General features: G+C 37.0%; 1 protein-coding gene across 3 annotated transcripts in view; it reads right to left on the bottom strand.

Moving 5' to 3' along the window:
* Positions 1 to 205: 205 nt before the first annotated feature.
* Positions 206 to 24,243, bottom strand: part of NUBPL (nucleotide binding protein like) — a 71,037-nt gene continuing 46,999 nt past the window's right edge. For all 3 annotated transcript variants that reach the window (XM_030451983.1, XM_030451984.1, XM_030451986.1), the window contains 4 exons: positions 17,663 to 17,748; positions 12,835 to 12,955; positions 9,967 to 10,049; positions 206 to 509 (listed from right to left, as the gene is read on the bottom strand). In XM_030451983.1, coding sequence (XP_030307843.1) covers positions 447 to 509; positions 9,967 to 10,049; positions 12,835 to 12,955; positions 17,663 to 17,748 — 353 coding nt within the window. In that variant the 3' untranslated portion in view covers positions 206 to 446. The remainder of the gene's footprint in view (positions 510 to 9,966; positions 10,050 to 12,834; positions 12,956 to 17,662; positions 17,749 to 24,243) is intronic.

The raw sequence follows: 24,243 nt of genomic DNA, 5'->3' as shown, positions 1-24,243 counted from the left end.
AATGGAAACTCATACCTTGAAGGTATATTCTTCCCCTTCCACACACTGACACAAAAGATCTCAGAAATATAAAGCAATAAAAAAAACGTCCCCCCCAAAAAACCAACAAACCAGAAGGCTATGCAGTTCGAGGATCAAATTTTTCTTTACTTCAAAAACATATCTTAATATTAAAATTCTAAGTTACTTCACTGTCAAAGGAATGTGCAATCATAAATTTAATTTATTTTGATTATTTGCATCCTTTGTCAAACTGAGCTCAGGCACAACATCTGGTTTTCAGTGAAGAAAGTAAAAATCACATTCATCATTTAACCTCTGGTAAATCATCACCTAAAAAAAGTTCTTACAACTAAAATATGGCATCCACTCAATTAGGCAGCAGGACTCTTCTGTATTGGTCGCACCAAAAGATGCTTTTTTGCTAAGTTCCAGTGATAAACACTTCAAACAGGAGGTGATGGCAGTCGTCTTACTATTTCCATAGCTATCTTTAGATAGGCTTTAGCCTGTAAAAACAGAAACATATATTTAGAAACTTTCATTTTCTATATAAAGAAATAATTTGTTCTTTCAAATATCTTCAAATGAAAACAAAAATGTTACAATGAATGGCTTCAATTTAGCCAGTTCTGTGTTCAGAAAAAACAATGCATTAATACATAAAATAAATACAAGTATTATCTAAAACAGAGACGAGTTGGGGAAGGTGCAAAATTTATCTTTAGTACTGTTCTCAGAATAGAACTGAACTGAACAATTTGTCTTAAACAGGAAAGAGAATTAATATCATTCTGGAGTAGAAGTGGTAAGGAGGAAAGAGACTCTTAGTCCCAGAGGTACTATTAATTATAAACTCCCCTTATCCTGAAGGCTGAGATGCACTGTAGACAGGACTGAGAACACCATAGAAAACAACATTAAAAAACCACACAAGATAGAACTAATTTATTATGGACACTACAGAATATTCTATACAGGCATTAAAATTAACTACTTTTCAAATAAAAGAGCTCTTTCCAAAAGGCTGAAGAGAAAGAACTAATTCTACAATGCTCAAATCCATACAGAAAAATCTCCCTCATATCAACCTTGTGACATCTGGTCAGATATCCTTAGCTGGAGGGCAGAAGAGCACAGAACCGTAAGACTGCTGGGATCACCCCAAATAAGCATACTGGTTTACATTTTTAGAAGCATCACAAAGCTAGGAGCATGATCAGTTTACCATCAAGTATTCAGAAGCTGGATGTCAAGAGTCATGTATAAAAACACTGACTAGGGAATAACAGAACAAATCAAAAAATGAAACCACATAATTCCTGCACCAAGCTCACCAACCTGTAGTAGAAGTGGAATGTGTCTTTTAGAAAGATATCCAACCTTTATATCACGATTTTCAAGTAAAAGAGCATATTTTTGTGAACACATATATTTCTTGTGTGTTGTTCCAGAGGTTGATTGCTTCCATTGTTCAAAATGTACACCTTATGTATAATTTGAATTTGTTATGCTTCCATTTCCAGCTGATGCATCATCTTCTTTGTTCATGTAGCACAACAGAAAACTCCCCAGCTATTCCACTTGCTTCTGCTGTTATACTGTAACCAAGCTACTTCTTCATCTCAAATAAGTCTGCAAATGGAACCCACACTGAGAACCTTCTGCTTCACCAGAGGATTTCACCAGTATATTTCCTACTGCACTGATCTCCCCTGCCTCCCACAGCCTGCTTAGATAGCCCCAGTCTCGAGATACACCTTGTATCTCTGATGAGCCTTCAAAACAACAAAGTTAACAAATGCATGAAAACATGCTGGAAGAGAAGGTCCATCTCTCACTTGGGCTACAAGCACCACCTGTCACTGATCTGAACCAGATGGCAACCTTTTGCAGGGCCAGGAACCCCTAACATGTCTCCTCTTTTCTAAGGTTTGACATCCTGGCTCTTCTGGCACTCACAGCCTCAGCACCTCATAGTGTCAATGCTCACAGCACCTTAAAACTAAGATAACATAATTCTCTGAGTTTGTAAGGAATGCAAACACCAAGCTGGAATTGTTTTCTCTAATATGTGATTTTGTGGCCAAGAACTACAGAGCTTCAGTCACAGGCATGAAATTCAAACTTCTTCTGAGGGTATAAACTGCAGGCCAGCTGGGCAGCACAGCTGTGCCTATGTGCAACACCCACCACACTCAGGTATTAATTCCCTGGATGGTTTAGCTACTCCCCAGCTAGCCACCTGCTCAGGTGAGATAATGAACCAACTGGAAATAAGGTGATAGACTGAAGTCAAGCTGCCTTTGCAGTTAAGCATTTGACTGATCAGTGTAGCAGCACTCTACACTCCAGGAAGGAATTCTGGACTATCTGCAAGTGTTCCACAGGCAGCTCCCTCCCATTTTGCACAGAACAATTCATATGTTTTAATGAGCCAATTACCAATCTGTATGGAAAATCTGGCCCCTTCTAGGGACTGCCCAGTCTCTTCCTGTTCCAGAGTTGGCCAAACTGCACACAAAATTATAAATACACTGTAGAAATTGTTCTTGCAGGTCCAAAATTAGTAACAAAGGCAGTGGATCTATACATAGTTGAGACAGGAGATGTTCTGAATATAAACTAAGATAATCAGCAGCAACAGATATTGCATATGCTGCTGTAGTCACACAGGATCATGAACTAGCTGCACTGCTAAAAGTGAGCTAAAGAGCAGTTCAGGGAACCTCATTTGATCCAGCCTAACACACCATTGGCAAGGGCCCTTAGCACATTTCCATGACCATCCAGAGTGCAACCAGCTATCCTGCTTGGGAGACTTGATCACTTGTCTAAGTTTTACTCTATGCCAAAATCCCAAATACACTACCTTTTTTCCCCTAAAACAGTTTGAGACTCTGTAGGTAACAATTTCATCATATTCACTGACACTCATTTGCCAAGTAGGTAATTTGTCACTTCCTAACAGGAGTTCCTGGTGCAACTCTTTGTAGTGAGCATGCTAAAATTACCCTGGTACTAGTAGCAGTGTTACCTGCTGTGGTATCTCATGCATGTCCTTACAGACCTCTACCAATTACCCATCTTTGACAAAATCAACTGCTTCAAGCCTTAGTTTCCTACCTTTGAACACATCTTTCAGCTATGAGTAGCATACATTAACATACACAAGATGTCTAAATGGAATCTCAGTGACTGCCACACTATGCCTTTCATACATAATAACAAACCTACATATATTTAACAACTTCTCCCACTCTATGTGGCATCTGTAGAGATGCACAGCTCAATTAAGCTGTTTACAACATCAATACTAAGCAAAAGAAGATGGGTTGCAACTGAAAATTAAGGAATTTTTATTTCCTTTTTGGGTGAAAAGTCAGCAGAGAAGAAGTAAAGGATAAGTGCTTATTCATCACAATAATTTTCATTTTAGTAGGATAAAGGTAAAAAATCAGTTTTCGCTTTATGGCTTGCAAGTTGTAAAGGAATGTTTGATAAAATGTCTTTCTGAAAGCATTTTTTGCAGATGGACAACTTTATATTTAACAGTCTTATATTACTTAGCTGGAAGCTGAACATCTCCCTGCTTCGGGAGGAGAAAGAAGAGCTGCACAGAAGAGAGAATGCCCCAAAAAGAGACCAGACTTTTCATATGAATACTGCCTAGACAGGGTCTGAGAAAAGCACTGGGGAGGGCAAAGGCAGAGGTGGAAGGTGACATTTGGAGAGTTGAAAGAGCTGGTTAACAGCCAGGAGAGAGACCTCTCTATCACTGGTAAAAACACTGCCAGAAATGAGTGCAGCATTCTTTAAATCACGAAACTCCTTAGGACTGAGGGGGCAGGGCAGATGATGAAGTGACTAATGACAGCATAGATCCTGGAGCAGGACATGGAGATTTTGTAGTTAATTTCATCAGGAAAAGGACTGAAAAGTCCTACTTAGCCTAAATAATCAGAACATCCTGATTCATTATGCTGTCATAGGATAATAGACACAGGGTAGATTTAAACTGCAAGTCTTTTTATTAGCTCATCTAATTAAGCCCCATGGTAATCCTGGAGAAATGTGAGCCTTTCAGTTATGGCATTTCATTCTCCCTAAAAGTCTTACCCATGAGGGAAGGATGCATCACTGCTAAGATTACTGCAAACTGACTGTACCGGTCATAGCTTACTCTGCCCTGTTCTCACAGACTGGGCTGGATTGAACTGACCTGCAAGTTTGCCTTTCATTGTACTGCAAATCTTAGCCTGCAAACAGCTCACTACAGTGGCTTCCAGTGTCTACAGCAATGACCATACAAATACAGAATACAATTAACCCATCACTAAATTCAGAACAAGTAGGAGCTGATACCACATTCACCTTCACCCAAGCCTCTGCATGCAAACGGCTTCAGACCAGCAACTCAGAAAAATCATCCTGATCCAATCACTTGCAGGCCAAGTACACCAGAATGTAAATAGATAGTTGCTAAAGGAAATCTACAACCATGAGCAATGAGCAACTAAGCAAACAAGAACTATGATAATGACAAATACTAGACTTAGCATCTACCATATGCATGAAAGTAATGATAGGTGATAGCTTTTGTTCTCATCAGCCCTCTCTTCTGTACAACCACAGTCCATTTTCCAGTTCAATCAAATTTTGAAATAGCTTTAATTTCCATGGAAATTGCTAGTTACTGTGACATAACTCCAGCATTCAGTGCATGCTTGGAGCTGCCCTCTGGGGCCTGTATTTTACTAGGGTCAACTTAAAAGGCTCTAAAAGCATTACTATAAACACAACTTCAAATGAGCTTCCACTTCAGATAAAAGCTTCATCACCCAGAAAATTTCTTCATCACTGCAAGAGAACCTTTCCCAGTCTGACCTCCTCTGGGCACACCATAAGACTCCTCTTTGTCCCTATTGTCAACTCCTGCCAAGCTGCAATGAGGTCTCAGCCCAGCAAGGGGATTTAATGAGATTATAAAAGTCAGCTCATAAACTACAACACGAAACAGAGGAGATGGGCAAGTAAACTGGATGCTTCCTGCACTGAATACCTTCAAAAAGATCCTTCGTGCTCATGGAAAATTTTCTGTTAATCCCATATATCAGCAGCTGCAAAAGCCAAGCTGTTCTCTGAAGAATCCTCAGCTGGGAAACACTGCTATAGCCCCAAGGTGCCATTATACAGGTACATCATCCAGGTGCCACTGTGTATCTCAGAGAAGACATCCTGCCTGGGCAACATGGATAACTGGAAGAGTGTAGTTCAAATGAAATACAGTAACATCCTTCAAATAAGCTACCCTACCACTCAGGATTTTCTTTAGCAGAATGAAGCATAAATGAGGGTCTGCTGATACATTGTACCATCAACACCCTGAATGAAGGATTCAGTCCTACACGTTCCAAAGGTTACCATGATTATTCAAGAGGAAGGCTTGATGATAAAGCATACTACATATCATACCATGCAGCCTTCTTCAGAGCTTACTTTTCTTTTAAAGACATCACACCCTGGAAAAAACACTCTTCAAATTGAATTCTTGATGTCAGCTAAACAGCAGCAAACATTATTTGCTTCCACCATTTCAATTTTTCTCAAACTTTTTTTTGCAAGCTTTACAAGGTTGCAGATTTTTACCCTACTCACACATCATCCCTTCATAGTTCTACTAAAAAAGTCTTTCTGAATACACTTGCCTCTTTGGACAATATCACAGTAAGGTCTGTACAATTTCTAATTTAACTGAACAGGGATTTTTAACCAGGATTATTTCCCTCTCTTACATCAGACTGCTGTGTTTTGTGCCCTGGCTTTCCCCCTGGCTGGGCTTTTTCTTTCCCCTTACAGACCTGTGTGCAATTTACTGGCTTTAAGATCCTTCATCAATATATATGAGTATATGAAATCTGCAAGAGGACTGGATACCTTTCACATTGTTAAATGCAAACCAGACAGTAATAGAACTTCCCCCGAGAATTATGTCTGTCTGTATCAAACACTGGTCTCTATCTCAAGCTGGGTAGGATGACATTAAGCAGGTTTTCCAGCCACAGGTCCTGGCTTCCTTACTCCAACACAAGTTTGGCTCTTCTCCTACCCAAGTCATAAATTCCTCACTACACTGCACGTAAGCTTGTGCATACCTACAAGAGGCTGTGTGATCTGGAGACCCAACACTAAGCTGTATGATTCACTAGATTTGCTCCCTTTCATCTTCCCTTGCTTTCCCAAAACACTACTCTTGGTTTTCACAGAACAAGAGGGTGACTTCTTTCTTAATAGATTCCGAATGTTTTTCCTAACAATGAGGCAGGAAAATACTGAAGTAGTAACCAATCATTATGTGATTCCTGGAATTTGTCTTTTTTTTTTTTTTTCCCAAAAGCAGTCATCCTCTTTATTCTTTCTCTTAAGAGTGTTCACTATCTCTTTAATATCAGAGAAAGAGAAGAATGTGAAATCTGAACTTCATTCTTTCATGATTTCTCTGCTGTCTTGAATGTTATCCCTGCTGAACCTTAGAGGTGTATCATTTCTTCTCCACAATTTTGTTTTGGTTTGGTTTTTTTTTCTTTAACTCACCTCATTTCCAAGACAAGCAAGACAAGAGAGAGTATCTACTGCTTGTTTCATCCTCCATCATGTCTAATCTTTGAAATGTTTATCCCTACAAGACTCCCTAGCTTTCAGAAGGTGAATGGACAGACTGATACAGCAAATATATTTTGTACTTACTGGAGCTGCTGCTTCAATCTTGAGACAAATGGAGGAGTTTGGTGCTCCACAGCTGCAGCTAGCCTGTCTGTCCTAGCAACACATTAATAAATCTACTGTGGTATCAAGGCTGTGATACAATCAAAAGTCTCCATTGAGAAGTCCTCACAAGATAACTACAAACCATCCCATAACTCTCTGGGTTTTGTGCTCACAGATGGGAGAGCTCTTAGGAACCTCTACTTGCCTTTTCTTCCAGTGCTGATGGAGAGTTCACTGGGTATTTACCTTATCTGGTGGAAGAATGACTCCACAGCAATTATTCATGTACTATATCTTTTGCAAAGACTCTCAGCTACCTCTAGAAAAGTCTGATTAGTTCTCACTATTGAGTGAACAATGAGATCTTTGATCACTCCCAGTTCCTGCAGCCTGGCTGCTCTCTAGCCCTTGCTGCTTAAGATTAACATGGGAGCAAAGCAATCATTCGTATGGCACATAAAGTTTTGTCAGTAAAGAGTGTTAAAAAAAGCCACAATTTAAGCAATGAGGCCGATATAAACACTGACAATGTTATACCAAGAGAAAAATAATTTACCTGCACTGTTTATTTCTCCTTGGGGACTGTCTCAAGCTTCACCAGAAGAGAACTCCAGCCATTAAACCTTCACATCTTTAGCTACATAGAATCATAGAACCCTTTTGGTTGGAAAAAAACGTTAAGATCGTCAAGTCCACCCGTTAACCCACCTCTGCCAAGTCCACCACTAAACCATGTCCCTAAGCACCATGCTTATTTGTGTTTTAAATACTTCTAGGGATGGCGACTCCACCACTTCCCCGGACAGCCTGTTCCAACGCTTGACAACCTTTTGGTTGTCATATCCAATCTAAAACTCCTCTGGGATAACTTGAGGACATTTCCTCTTGTCCTATCCTTCACACATGCCCAATTCTACAAGTAATTTTCTTTTTTCTGGAAGGGTTGTATTGGTTGTTAGTAATTTCCTTGCCAGTTGTGAAAAGGAATCTTCCCTTTTCCACCAACTACACCTAAGTTTTAAAATAACAAATTTAGACTAGCTTGCTTTAAAAATTCTAGTGTGCAGTGAAGGCTATACTTTTATATATGACTAAGACAAGTTGAACCCCACGGCAGATGTGTAAGCAAAAAAAAAATTAACTAACATATTTTAGAAACAGCCTTTATTGTAGTCTTGACTAGAGGTTGGAAGGCGTGATAGCATGGCAGGGTTCTGAGAAGTCAATCAGCATTCTTGTTCTCCACTGTTTCAATCAGCTAGGTATTATTTTACTTCTGTGATTCTGTATTTCATTTTCGAGTGTGTTCTAACAAGAACAGCACAGAATTTTGTGTAAAAAACACCTGTAATTTCAAAGGACAAGAGCAGACATAATTTCCATGTGTGCAGAGCTGCTGCTGTTCTTTATCTGGAAAATTGTGACCACTCATGCATGAATAGTGACAATTGTATTTTATTTGAGAGCCATGATAATGCATGTCATGTACTAAAGATTAGAATCTGATCCTATATGACCTCTCCCACCATCAGTTATGTGCGAAGAATTTAGTATTTCTTTTAAAACATATGAGAAAACCAATATTTTTTTGTGTTTTAAATTGAGAAGCCAAACAAGGATAAAGGAAAAATCTTTTACATTCTATAGAGATAAGTGTCAACTAAAAAAACCTCATTCTCTCATGAGACTGATTATCTCAGACACAATGGAAGGGAAGAATATTAGAAGTTTTCCCCAGCCTCACATGTATTTGTCAATCTTTATTCCTCTCCATATTAAACTTAGTTGCCACAGAAAGTGCTTATAACGCCTTCTTTCGTTACCAAGTCCAAGGAGGAACACGACAATACAACAGATTTTCTTGTCTTTTTTAATTTTCAGAATGCTATCCCACACGCCTGAATTTTTAGAGTGATAATCCTGCCTGCTACAGACTCTTGGTTATTAAAGATTTCAGATATCATGAGCAGTGAGCCTTCCATCTTGGTTTGCTCAGCTGCTTTGCTTTTCAACTTTCACCTAGGCCACGCAGCTATTTAAACCTTCACACTACTGATCAAACTTCCCAGGTAGAAACTACAGTATTGATTATAACGATTCCTTTTCACAAGGATCTAGACTCAAGATCACCACATTATTCCACAGAGAAAGAGCACGGGCCTTGTCCAAGCCTAGCAAAAATATGCAGTCAATTAGAAATCAACATGCCATAGGCTACTGCTTCTCTTTCAAAACAAAATGATGCATGCCAATTTTAAGACTGCCACTGCTTCTCCAGAATTTCAATCAGTATGTTAAAAATTCTGGATTATAATCTTTTTTTCCTTTTAAAAGAATGGGAAGAAAAAAACATTTCAGCATCTGCCTAGCAATCACATTATTAGGAAGATAATTGTATTTGTACATTCTGCCTTATCTCTACTTGATTCTACCATCTATTAACAGCATTAATAACTTTTTTTTTATGGTAACATCTAAGCAGCAGCCAAGAGCGAGGCTGTATCATGCCATATACTGTGCAAACGCAATGTAACAGGCAACATACTGCCCTATAGAGCCTCACAAACTCCAGCAGACTAACAAGGGAAAATACCAGCCAGGAAAATCTTACTGTATCACCACTTATGAAATTTATATATGCAACTGCTTTTCTTTACAGACTTGCATATTTGACTCCCATCACCTCAACAACACATTTTCCTTTGGTAATAAAATATGATAAAGGCACAGAAAAATCTATTTCCACTTGTGCATAAATTTCTCCACTTCCAGCTGAAAACAGCCCAGGTACTGACAATACAGATTTTGTTCCCAACATCTTTTGATGGGACCCTTTGACAGTTTCCAGGCTCAACTACCAAAGGCTCAGACAGTTTTAGAGGACCTACATTGGCTGTACAGTCTCATGAGGCCTGACACTGACCATCTTCTAGGCATGGCAGAAGCTGGATCAAATCTTCACTATTCTGAATGGTTCATACTAATTAAACAAAAACAAAACCATAGAACCAGAGCAGATGACCAGCATTCCAAAATGAAGGGCCTGAGTTACTTGATGATAATACCCACTTTTACTTTATTTGCCTAAGTTACATTCAGATACACACTCCTTTTCAAACAGCAGTAGCAAGAAGCACTTTACATTAACTTCTGGAAGAGGGTTTTTTTATTGTTTGAAGTGCATTGCACTGAACTTACGGCATCACTTTGAGGCTGTGAGATCACAACCGGCTGCCCTGAATCACACGTCTCCCGTATGTTAACATGCAGTGGAATGTCTCCTGTATCAAAAAAAACCAAGACACATAAACCTGAAGATATAATATTTCTTAGATGTTTCATTAAAATAGCCCTAAAGCAACTTGAAATGAAATTTCAGTTTGGTACATTCTTTGTATTACTTAATCTCAAAAAATCAGCATTTAAAATGAAATTTGGCTGCAGTACAGTTTCTGTAAATCCATTAATGATTTAGGTCAAACATATTCTAGATTTTAGATTTTTTAAATTCTATGAATAGGAGGGGCTATGCTTTGTAGTCATTAACTAGAGAAAGCAGTTTGCCTTTCTGACTTGAGCCCACAGAAGAACAGAGGCTGAGAAACAAATTATGTGTACATCAAAAAAACTGCCTGACTGTTAGGCAAATGCTCATCATGCAACTTACTGTTCAGCCTATCTCCCCATTGTATATTTTTTTCAGTGCTGTTTTAAGATTTTAATCACTGTTCAAAGGCTCATTTGAATACTTAATTTCTAAATAATATCATTTGGGTTTGCCCTTATTTGGCTTTGGATCTAATGAAATGCTAGACAACCGTTCAGTTCATTCTTCTTTCCAATAGAAATCTTCTTATATTCTGCTTTTATAACAAGCACGGAACTGTCAGAGAGGAAAGGAAAGATTTTCATCACTAAAGAAAACTAATTTCCCATATTTAGTTCATTGCTACCTAGATAATGACAGAGTGAACTGAAGCTCAACTTTCTTTTAATGGAAGACACAGCTAACATCTTACATCATGGATGTAATGTAGCCAGGACAGTCTACATTAGTTCAATCTTGGCTGATCTCAGAAATTCTATCAGTTTAACTCATACACTTGAGCAGTATTTATTTAACCCAAATCCAGGCCAGTGTAAATTACTGAAGTATAACGTAGTCAGAAAGTAAGTATTAAAAAATCCTGTATGAAAATTTAGACAATCTTAAGAGATAAAAAAACAGAATGGAAAGCAAGCAGCAATACAAACAAATAGTAAACACAAAAGTTGTGGTTCCACAATTTGTGATCTGAATCTTTCAAGAATTTCAGTTTGATATTTATGATGATTACAGTCCATTTCCTTTAAATTGTTTATTTTCTTCAGTCATGAATAAATTTCATTAGGCATAAAATTCTATTTATTAATTTTTAACAAACAAACAAACAACTTAGGGGAGAGACCTTTTAAAGTTCTTTTACCCTTAAATGTTCTTAATAGAATGCCAATAACTATGCAAATCTCCCAGAAGTTAGTTCCTACCATCATTTTACATACTATGTATTATAAATTTATTATATGTGCATAAATCTATTTAAGTTTTCAAGGTTTTGGGGCAGAATTCAAACAACACTGGGATAAAACTTCCATTTGGATTAGATTAATGAAAAATCTCTAAGCAGCAGTTCTTATAATACCACATGGTATTATCATATAATGGCCATCCCTGGAAGGAGAAGCATACTAATCAGATCAAGTAATTCTAAATTTAACACTTGGGGCATTATTCTTAATCTTAGTCTGGTCTTTCACTGACAGCTTGAAAGTCAAGTTCACTCTGTTCTTTTATTTCATACATCTCACCCATCCCCTGCTAAACCTATAAGTATCTCACATCGGCCCTAATTAAATAAAATCACAATCAGCTCCACCTCCCTAGGGAATAATAAAACTCATCTATGGGATCCATAGCATGGCACATCATTTGTGCCCCTGTATCTAAATGCATGTTGGATTCAACTGCTTGCCAAGGATTTGCATCCATCCACACAACCCAGGGCCATAGAAGTCCCCTTGGGCTCTGAGCACAACTTATTATATATTCAGAAAACTAAAAGATAGCCCAAAAGCATGTCTTTAATTATGTGTTGCCTTGCTATCTTAAGTTTATGTCAGACCTTGATGTTTCTGTGTTGATCTTTCTAAGTGTGCTTCCTGGTTCTTTTTAATGAATTAGCTATGGAAAATCACTGAGATAATTATAGTAATACATGGAAACACATCATTAGCACATGCAATTATTCCATTTACCAACTTAATTACGCTACGTTATGTTCTAGTAATATTTTTTTTACTGATAGCACAGGTTGATATATGTCTTTCTAAAAAGGCAATGTACATTTTAAAGATCAATGTATATTTTAGTGTATAGGCATGCCAGATTGTTTAATGATGGCTAATTTTTGTTTTCAATAAAGATACATCTTTTGAAACAACATTCTGCAATTCAGCATACTCCTTTAATCTCAGCACTTGAATGCAGTCATCACAGTCTGCTTGCTTCCATGCAAGAGTCAAGATATCTCCATATGGGCATAAAACCAACTGCTTTAAGGGACCGCATTTCAGATCACCATATTTATTACAATATGTAACAACTCATTTCATTTGAATTAAATAAATTTGAAAGCTTCTGTTGACATTAGTGGACAGAGTTTAGGCCTGTTTTACAAGACCAAACCAAATTTTTCATTGTATGAAAAAATGTGAAATCAATAATATATTGAACTTCAGGCAGATTACTGCACCAATACGAAAGCAATTTGTGTTCCGGATTGTTTATCAATCAAGAGATTTAAGATGCTGTTCACAATTTTTCACATCCATTTATAAGACTGATGCCAAAAAGCAATAGAACAAGCAAAAATTGTGGCTTTCAGCTACTTATTAGTTTTATTGTATCTGAACACTGTCTGAATATAGAGTAATCCAGGATTATGCAGTTCCATACTTCAGTTAATGCTTCCCTCATGCACACCATTATACTTTTTTTCAAAAATAAAACCATTTCTATGTTCTTACCTAAAATATCCAATCCAAGGGTTTTTGCTAGATCTCTTACACCATCAGCTCCAAAAATGTGTGTCTCGTGCTTACATTTGGGACACTGGAAAACACTCATATTTTGAACCAGTCCTAAAACCTGTTAAAGTAAAAGAAAGGAATGTTCAGACCTGGGATTCAAGCATCACTATTTCCATTATTCATCTCTGAAAATAAAGAAGAGATTACCAACAAAGAATCAACAGAGAGTACTCATTTAAAATGGGAAGTAGCAGTAATATCAGACTGATCAACATACTTTTCAACTCTTACTAGTAATCTCAGTGGCCATATTATTTGTGCATTATTTCAAGTTTTTCACATTTATACTCCCAAAGATTAACAGACTTATTTGTGACAAAAATACCTCTTGTAGAGGCCCATCTTTCCAAGAACTCTCCCTTCCAGTATTTCATTTTCACTCTTAATACTGGAAGAATTTTCATGTCATGTTTTATAGTTTTGTAATTTGCAGTTTCAGGAAACACAAAATAAAAACAAACATTATGAGAAATGACACAATCAGACGTGCTTTTAAGATATTTTTTGTAAGCTATCCTGTGGGAAAATGTTTTCAAAAAGAACCAGATTTGCTATTCTTCTCAAAAGCAGAAACACATTTTAAAGATCAAACAAAAGAAATAATTATGTAAAACAAAGTAGTAAAAAAACCAGCATGAAAAGCTAATACACACATTTGGTACCTTTCTCTTGATGCCAGGTGTTCAACATCATCAAATATGTCAAATGAAAATTTGCCAAATCATGCACACAAAAATCTTCTTTTACAATGTACAATAATGTTAATGATAGCACTGATTTCATTTTATTCACCTAGTATACAAAACTGTTCATTGAGGCAAAATAGAATTTCTCAAAACTGATGGAAACAGCACTCAAACACGACAGGGTGAAAGCTTTTACCCATCTGCTAATCAACAGATCTGCTTTGAGAGGTTCCATCTTACAATATTTGACTTTAAGATTTTTATGTTATATAGATATGTCACACACACTATAGCCAAGTTTTAAAAATATGAATAGATTTTTTCATGTACAAAAAGCTGTTACCTACTTTGTAATATTTTGTACTTCTAAGTTTCCCTTGGCATTCTAGTTCTGTGCTTGAACAAGCTGTTAATAGAGGAGTAACATATCCACTATACTAGAGAAGTACATCTAGATGGAGATAACAGTGTTCAACGTAAGCAACAAATATTAAGTTACTGAACTAGGATGAATGTACAACTTTTGGCACCAAAACTGAAAATAAAAAAACATGTTATTTACACTATCTTAATAAAAATTTCCTTATATCTAAGCTAAAATTGGTCAAATTATTATCAACTACTTTTTGTAAACCACCAAATGTGTTCCACACTTTTTCCTAAGAAAGCTCCCTCTACTTATGTAAAACTTTCAGAGGGTTTGAAGCAAGGAACATTTTAAGAAACAGTAACACCAAAAAAAAAAAACAAAACAAAAACCCAACAACAACAACAAAACAAAACAAACCCACTCTTTCAGTTTAACATGAACATGACAAACTTCCCCCATTTTGTCTCTCCCAGGGACTGCCAGAGTTGCTATTTACTGGCACTTACAAGTAATTTGTAAGTGAAATACGTGAAATACTTTGTGCTCAAGGTAGAAGGTGCAGGAGTGGTAAAAAGGGACACAGTCTTCTACTGATGACCTCTGAGCAGGTATTCATCCTGCTCTCTGAAAATTACAGTCATAGAATTCTCACTGTGTTGGCAAACTGGAAGAAGTATTATTTCATAAATAAAAAATACTATTCAAACCAAGATGCAGGGAAGCCATTCTGCCACATTCAATGCAGATGCTGAGATACAGCTGTATTCCCAGTGTTGTACCAGTTTTAGAGGTCACGTTCCCTGTCTTTTTTTGGTTTTATTTCAACAAATTAAACTAAAGTAACTGACATTTTAGCATTTTTCAATGTTGTCCCTATCTGTCAGCCAATGAGTCGGGCATACTTATTAATATTGAAATTATTCTTCTGAAATATGAAGAGAAATTTTGAAATATCAAGTTACCAATTACAAACACCCAGTTTAATATAGAATCTGCAAACATACACAACCTTAGTGCTGGGGTGTATTTTTAACATGTATATTTCTGTAGATATATTTATAGACGGAAGAGGTTTCACTATGATCTTCAGAGCTTTTAAATCTACAAAGTAATAGGTCTTGCTAATGAAATCAACATGAACTCTCATTTCCCTGTTCAAATAATAGAACTGGAAAAACTTCAAAGCAGCTGTTACTGTCTACAGAAACTGTGCCCATAAGTACATATGAATCTGATTCTGGTCCTTCATGTGCTCCTCTCCCTCTACATTTCTTGGCAAACTGGGCTCAGCAATGACATGGAAACTAGCATGAGATGAGATGCACCACAATATAGAAACTAACCTATGGTAGAAGATGAGAGGATAGTTATAATGCATGGAACTGAATTTCATTTAGTCAAATCATTATTTTCAACCATGAAGAGACATCTGCCATGAACCACCAGGAAATGAAGTAACCTTTCATTATGAATTACCTGCACACACACACTGCTTCTGAATGTTTACATATTTCTTGTCCACAATTAACCTTTTGTTTACACAACAAACCATCCCAAAATCCAAATCTACTACCTTCTAAGCTTAAGAAATTACAGGGAAAAAAATCGAAGTCCTCTGTTTTAAACACAATGAAACAATTCCTGAGAAACCCACTTGAGTCATTCACTGTCCTTCAGGATGGATGGTGCTGAGCTCTGACTCCAGTCTGACAGAGACTCAAGTGATGAGGGTTATGGTTCTACAGTCTGCCACTGACTTCCTACATAACCATCTGTCAGTCACTTGATGTTACAGTGCTTCAAGCAAATGTGCATAACAACATTTCTGTGTTCCCATCTTTCATCTTACCACAAGAAATTTTTGACTCCCAATATGAAGCCACAATCTTGGCTGGGTACTCTGGATGCTACAGAAATATCAGTAAGTATGTAGCCAAATAAACCATTTTGGTATATGTTAGAAGGACATATATAGCTGAGTTGACACGAGCAGTTATTTGAAACCTGTGAAATCCACAACGAAGCCTTCCAGTTCCAGGAAACTACCAAAAAAGTTGCAGATTTAACTAAAATGCTGTCTTTTTCTCTCAGCTGTATGATTGCTAAAATAAACTGAACTGAACTCCATTTCAGCAGGTAAAGATAGACAATTTCTTTCCTACATAATCAAAGTCGGTTTGGTTTTTTGTTGGGTTTTTTTTTTTTGTCACTTGCCCAGAGCAAGCCTCTGGGATGCATGAAAACAATGTCCAACCTCACATAATTGGTGAGAATCTCGAAATTTGTGATAGAAGTCATCATCACTTTGCAAACTCCTCCTTTCCCAGGTGTACTCCACTGCACAAGAGATGGCACCCCTCTCCTTATGACTACATGCTAGGACTGCTGCATTGCAACCCTGGTTCTAACACTGACTCTCAATGCCAGCAATTGTGACCACATAGGTCATTGGAGATTTTGGCAACTGTAGACTGTGGGGAAAGTGGTGTATGTATGCCCAGATCTACAAAGAAGAGACTCCATTAAATATAAACAAGCGTGCTCAAAGAATCAGAGCTCTGCAAGCTATAGATCCTCTGCTTCTCTGACAAGGACACTCCTTGCAAGTGCTTTTTTAAAGCTTAAAGATTTAAAGATTGGATTTTTAAAGGTAGGTTGAATACATAACCAGCATATGCAATTTAGGCACAGTCCCACAGATTCCACATTTTCAATGTGAACCTCAAGTTTGGAATTTTCCACCAAAAATTATGGAACTAAACTTTTCACAGATTCTCAGATTTAGTTGACATTTAAAAATGTAATACATAGGCAGGATCTGCTTTCACACTGATGGAAGCAGCACATCTGTAGTGATGTAGCTTCAAGGTTAGAATAAAATGAAGTACCACCATGAATGAAGTAGCACCTCATCTATTTAAGATGAGGAAGCATTTTAGTTTATATTTTCTCATCAACTGCATATTGCAAATGAAAAACCTATCTCTTTGTGGACATAATGTAGCACAGAACATTCAGGTACTTAGTAATTTCTTAGAGCACACAGAAAATACTGAGTCAAAGAAATGACCCTGTTTAACATTTTTTCCCAATCCATATTAATACTGTGGATATTTTTAAATTTTTCATTTCCCAAAATAAGCAAGCTATCATATAAGCTATAAACATCCTGAAAACCAAAGTGATACAGACTGCCTTCCAGTTGTTGTGACAGTCACAACAGCCACCAAATGGCAGTGACAATAGGTACATGTGCATCTCAAAAAAAAAAAAACCCTATCACCTTAATTCTCCCTCTTAAAACATAGCAATACATGAATTTTCCACATTTCAAGAAATGACAGATTTTAAGCTTAAACACAGACCATGCTGTAGAGAACACATGGTGAGTATATAGTAAGACAGTAAGACTGGAAAGCCTGCATTGCTTTGTAAGATCTACTTTGTCTCATCTACCCTAGGTGATTGAACAAAATTATTTAAAGGAAATCAAGTACTACTATGACCTCAGCCTGAGAAAAAACTTTCCCTTCGGTTAAAATCAAGCTCCTAATATAGATAGCAGATGGATTCTAATCCTTTTGTTTTTAAAAATAAATTATGAAAATGCAAATTATTTTCAAAGGTTTATTCTCCTATTGCAGTATTTGTAATTTTTTTTTGCATTTTGGAAGAACAATCTACTGATATTTGTAATGTAGAGGCTTACAGGTACATGGACTTTTCTAAACATTTCAGCTCCTTTGCGTGCATCCAATAAAGCCACGTCTTGTGGAGTGGAGATGATCACAGCTCCTGGGGAAAGAAAACATGAAATACCATTAAAATGTGTACAACAAATCATACTGTTAGATATTTTTACTATTTAGTACACCCAAATACATTCAAAGTAGTCACACATTTATATGCTTTTTTTAATTTAAGGAAGAAAGTTACGGTTGTTGTTATGCAATGACCTATATCACTAAGGATGTGATATGGAATGATAGAAATAATTTAGACATTTTCATCACAAGTTTTTCGATGTAGAAATAATTTATATTTTCTAAATGAAAAAAAGTTATCAGCTGTCATATGGACAGAAGACACTACAGTCCAGATGCTAACAGGCTGCAGAGGTGGTACTCTGGAAGTATCTACACCATAAGTGTCCTAGGCCATTATTACATTTTAGAAAGATGCAATGTGAAAGCAGACATTACTCCTCAGTTGATGAGCTCTGGTTTCACAGTAACCACACAGTCTCCAAAGTACTCGTTGTAAAAACATCTCAGCAGAGACACATTAAGCCAGCATTGCACAATAAATTTCTGCCAAACTTCCCATTAACAGTAATTACAACAGACAATTTCAGATGCACAGGACCTGACCCTTGGCACACATGACAAAGGAAGAGGTGGGGATTTCCAGAGTTGGGCATGGCTGGCGTGGGCCGTCCCAAGAGCACTCCTGGCTCTGGCAGCTCGGGGAGAGGGGACAGGTGAGAGGGAGCCTTTCCCCCCAGCACTGCCCCACGCTGTCCCCCAGCTGCCGGGTGGCACTTGCCAGCCTGACAGCCATGTCCAAACACCACCAAACACAGCATTTGAGTGTTTCCAGTCAGCGTCCTTAACCTCGAACTGTGAAAGAAAAATCCAATCAGGCACCTCACTCCTGAAGAACTGCCAATCTCTGCCTTACAGAATATTAGACATGAGCCCAAAAACTGAACTGACATATGTCATGTACTCAGCAAAAGCAATTTCCCTATTGTTTGCTAAGACTCTGGCATTTGAATAATTTGCTGGATTTTTGCTTCCAGTGCCATCACAAAGATTAATGTAGAAGCCTTTCATGCCAGTAGATGTAATGTAGAAGCCATCCCAGTCACCTTAGCTCCTCATTTCACTATATAGGGTTAAGTGTTACAGCTGACACTGAAAGGTAGGGCTAATTCCACAAAATTAATGCACTCATCCCTAAAAACACAGGTCAATAGGAAGTAATGTAGAGCAAATGTCCTCCAGTTTTCTGCACATCTTTCAATACTTGAACAAAATGCTTATTGCTGTTTTCTTTTCAAACAAAATTGGAAATTTTTGTCTTATGTCTATACATTGTTGTTATGTTTTTCACACTTTTGTTCACACTGCTCTCTGATGATGCTGGCTTAATATTCACTGGGTCTTCAGCTAGAAGCTTATATGCAGTCAACAACACTGAAGTCTACATTTTCTGGTCCATTATTAATTTTTTTAGGCATCAAATACATAGAACGTATAGACATAGAATGACATAGAATGAAGGACAGAGAATACGCACAATGAAAGCATCCACAAGAACCACAAAGATATCTAACAGATATTTTTTTACTAACAAATTCTCATCCGAAGGGAAAAAAATTATAATGCCAAGAAAATGCAATGGCACATGGCAGAGTTTATGCTGCCACAGACACCAGCTCTCTACATAAAAAAAACCTGGCTTCTGAAATATATGAGTTAAAATGATGATCATGGACAAATTGCATGGCTTCTTCCATAGAATGAAAGCCAACACGCTCTAGAAGCTGCTGAGGGGGTAACAGATGTGTATCTCCTGTTTTCCTTTTCATTCTGAACTGCATTACAGAATTACATTTATACACAAGTAGCTTATACCAACTTACACCATCACCCTTTAAGTTAAGTATCTTTTTCCTTGGTACAAATGCTAGTCCAGCAAACCCAACCTGAAATTCAGGAATTCAAATTATTAGCAACATAGTTTCCTTCACTAGCAACCAAACATGGCAAATGAGACTTTTCACAGTGCTTTCCTCTCTGAATAAGTTTGCATATGCTTAATTCAGAAAGTGATTCAAATTATGAGCAAGAAAGAACACAGCCAGCCCACGCTTTCTTTGCCATCTTGGCTCTACATGGTTAACAAGAGTATTGAACAGTAAAGAGTTATTTTGATCAATAAAGTAATGACATGACTAAATGCATGCACACAGCACATCTCTTGAAGCAATATGTGCAATGTTTACACAAGTCTCTGTCTGAATGAGGTAAATGAAGGCTGACAAATTGAACTGAGAAGTTGCAGAAACTGCAATGCTATCACACTGCACATTAAAACATACTACAAAATCTATGTTTGCAGTTGTGTGCAGAAGGCTTATTTCTTGAGCACATTAAGGAAATCTAAGTTGAGCATATTTAGGTTTAATTGACATACAGACATACTCATGCATTCCATTTAATTTTGTAACTTTGCTATATTTCAAGCTAGCAAAAAGATGATGGATGTTGCACTAGCAAAAACTATGTTAATTTTATTTTTAATCCTTAGCATGCATAACATAGAGATACAGAACAAACAGTAGCCTGTAACACTGAAGTTTGGCTTTCTTTTTTAACATCTCAATCCTCAGAAAAAGAACGTGTGCCTACACAGCACATTGGTATTCATTCTTCTGGTGACTGGTGTTCAGGAAACTACAAGCATGGAACAGCCTACAACTTCTGTGTACAGAAAATATCACCTATAGTCACTGCATCATTAAGGTTTGCATAAGATGTTCTGGGTTGCAAGGTATAAGGTAGAATCTCTCCTAGCCTTTGCTGTAGTCAATTTGTATCTGAGCAAAAAACATGTAGGTCTAAAAACAGCTGATAAGCAGCAATTTAGAAGGTCTATCTTAGGATGAAAAGGGATCCTCTTGCATAGTATTTTTTTTACCCTTGAGTGTCTTCAAAGACAGGCTTCAGAATTGGGCCATGTGCACCTCATGCAGACAGATTACTGAGGACCCTCTTCACACACAACTATTAGACTGTCTTTTACATCACCCTGATTCTTACTAACTTGGCACATAATGCTACCCCAAAACCTGAGGAGTGAAACATAACTGATAAGAAAGACTGAAAAATAAGAGTTCTGGAGTGCATTTTTTCTGATAATTGCATCTGCTGACTGACAGCAATGAAGGCTCTTACAAGGAATCAGTGAAGCTGTGGACAACCTGACCTGACCGCAACACTCACACACTTTGTAGTTTTTGCTACTTTTTCCAGTGCATCAATTTCATAGTTCTAGGCAAGACTTTTAAGTAATAAAAAGCATTGTGAATATGAACTTCCTCTACTGCAGAAATGTGTCTGCAATTACACATACAGTTTGAACTTGAAGATGTAGAACAAGATCTTGCAAGAACAAAGACTTCTGCCTTCGCTAGAATAGCAAGTGGCGATGATTACAGATATATTACCATCTAAAAAATTGCCCATCTCTTTGGATAAATCTTGTAAAGAAGTTCCTTTAGCTTTTGCGTGTGACATTTCATTACAACTAACAACTTTAAAAAAATCACCAATATAGTTTTCCTTTATGAGATGCTTACTTGAGACTTTTACTATAGCTCAGGAGTGTCCCAAAGACTGCATCGTGGCTGTGTCACACTTCCAGCCTGTTACCTTCTTCTTGGAGGAATTCTGCTTTTTACTTCTTTCCCCTCAAGGTAAGGGGTAGATTTAAACATTTATTTTTTCATGAGGAATAGCTAGAGGAGAAAATGAAGCACCATTATGCATATGGACTTCTCTCATCTTTTGCAATTGTCAGCTGAACACTTTAGCTCGTTTATTCTTCCTATTCAGAATAATTGGTCAAAAAAAAACAAAAACAAAAAACTGACAAAAAAGAAGCCACAAACAGTTGCAGTTAACCTGGTACTTAACGTACACTTAGCCACTGTTGCCAGAACCTCAGCTTTCAAAGTCTCTGTATTTCACAGCTTTTTTTTCCACAATACGTGGAAACTATTTTTCAGGAATTATAAAATTTAAAGAACTTGCACTGAATACACTGTCACTTCAATTTGGACAGGCAAAGTGTGTTAAATCAATCTCCATGAGCCAAGTGTTAAATTTAAATTTATACTGAAGGAGTGTGAGGCATTAATGTGTAAACTCATACTGTATTTTGGTCTCTAAATAAAGTTTAGAGAGTCTACTGAGCCAGACACTTCAGAATGAAGTACCAACAGTGTCCAAAGCTAAGATAATCCTCATGATAATTTGCATTTGTCAACAACCTTTTTTTCTGACAGCAGAAAAAGAGTTCATAAATAGCAATACTTCTTAAATAGCAAACTATTTCAGCATACAAATTATATTTGTATGAAGACAAAAACTGGTTTTTAAATCCCCACTGGTGTGACATAAGGTTGTTTTTTTTTGTTGTTTTCAACCCATCCTAAACCTATGTGCCTTTCCTTTCTTGCAGTTATTTAAAATATCAAAATGCAGCATGAAAGACTAAATCTACATTAAAAATCTGGTATTAAAAATATTTGCCATTCAAAAATAGATCAAATAAAATTTACTATTACCCAGATGGCTTCCATAAAATATCTTCAAAAGTTTACTGTAGAAACTAATGATGTACCTCTTCCTTCAAAGGAGAAAGCAAGCTCAGAAAGGGAAAAAAACATTGTATATTATTAAACTAAGAGGAAAGAAGATCAGATGCCTTACAACTGTGATTTGCATCAAAGCAAGACACACTGAACGAGGGGCAAACAGACACACTAAGAGCGATGACAGAACACAGATACACCTCTAATCTTAAACTCTATGCTACATGCAACTTTTACTGTGGCATTGGGGACTTTTTGATCATTTCTCTTCAGAAAAGAGAAGAGAACAGCACCATACCTACTCAGTTTGTAATTTCATTTAATTTCAAACCACACTTTTATCTGACAGAACACAATTCTTTCTCATGCTAATACATGCATAATTTTTTAAAACATCAAATGTTTTCTTTTTTACAAATAACCTGAAATTCTCCTTTCCTTGCTGTTTTTAATGCTCATTTCTGAACAGAGTCTACTCCTCACTGGAACTTCATTCATTATTGTATGTTGAGACAGGATCCAATTCTCCCATATCTCACATATTGCTATGAAATAGTTGTGTACAAGGCTACACCCTGGTCTGTGAGACATTGAACTAAATAGGAGTAAATAGTTTGGTTGGCCAGATTGGTATGTCACACTTCATTCAGAATTTAAAGAAAACAAGTGTTTAAGTTGGCAGCATCCCCCTACTCCTTCCTCATCAATGTACATATCTGAACAGAAATAAGACATAAAAGATAACCATGGAAGACAGAAATATGCTTTTTTTGGTTTTATTCAAACCTATCTATCAAAATCCTGCCATCAAAAGAAACTCTATTACAGTTCTTTGAAAATTCATCCTTCAGATAACAAAAACTACTTTGGTAAATATTTCAGCCTCATCTGCAAAAGGCATTCAGGAGGTAATTCAGATCTACATATTGCTGAAAGACACAATCATTGGGAAAAATTACACCTTTCAGGTGATAAAAGGGAACAAAAGATGGTAGGAAGTCTGTACTACGCTGATCTAACAAGTGACAAAAGTCATTGCCCAACTGGCAATGATTTTGCTTTTACAGATGCGGAGAAAAACAAAATAGCATTCACTTTGCTTTAATTTCATTTATCTTGACTAACTTCTCTGATTCTTATTAACAGCCAGGTTATTATAAAATTATAACAACATATGCTCTGGAGGGAACACAAAAACCGTGTTACCTCCAAAAGAATAAGAGCAATGAAAGAAAACATGAAGCCTTTTACCTTTGGGTCCCCTGTATAAACACAGTTCAGTTCAAGGCTCACTACTGTTATAATGATAAGATTGTGGAGTAAGATGGGAAATTACTTGGTTGTCTCAGTCTGCTTCCCACTGGACAGGTGTATATTTCTAATGGTTTTCAATGCCATGACCTCTCAATAGCCAAAGAAATGTGATTTGATGAAGTTTAGCAAATGAAATAATTCCAATACTAACCTGGAGTCAGTTCTTTCAATTGAGACAGTGTTAGTAGCTAGAGCTGCCAAACTGCTATGCTTCACTAGTGCAGATTTCACTTTAACATTAATTAAGAAAGGGCAGGAGACAGCCTCATTTATTTAACAGTCAACCCCACAATGCAGCTTCTCCATGAGGAAGAAACACTGTGCCCTGGGACTGCCTCACAGAGACGCTCTTGCTGCTCTACACAACCTTTGCACTGCCAAATGAGAGAATGACAAACTTCTCTCCCAGTGAATTCAGCCTCCCTCCTCCTAGGGGAGACTAATCTTCCATCTCCAATATTTCTCATTGATTTGATTTATTGCTCCTTTATCTAAATAATCAAACAAACACACTTAGAATTTTAGCAAGTGGGTAATGCAAAAGAATCACAAGCATTATTCTTCATAATATCATTAGTTTACAATATATCTTA

The sequence above is a fragment of the Calypte anna genome, chromosome 5A, assembly GCF_003957555.1.
Source record: "Calypte anna isolate BGI_N300 chromosome 5A, bCalAnn1_v1.p, whole genome shotgun sequence".
Taxonomy (NCBI): Eukaryota; Metazoa; Chordata; class Aves; order Apodiformes; family Trochilidae; genus Calypte; species Calypte anna.
The sequence above is the reverse complement of the archived record's forward strand: the minus strand, read 5'-3'. Positions and strand labels throughout refer to the sequence as shown.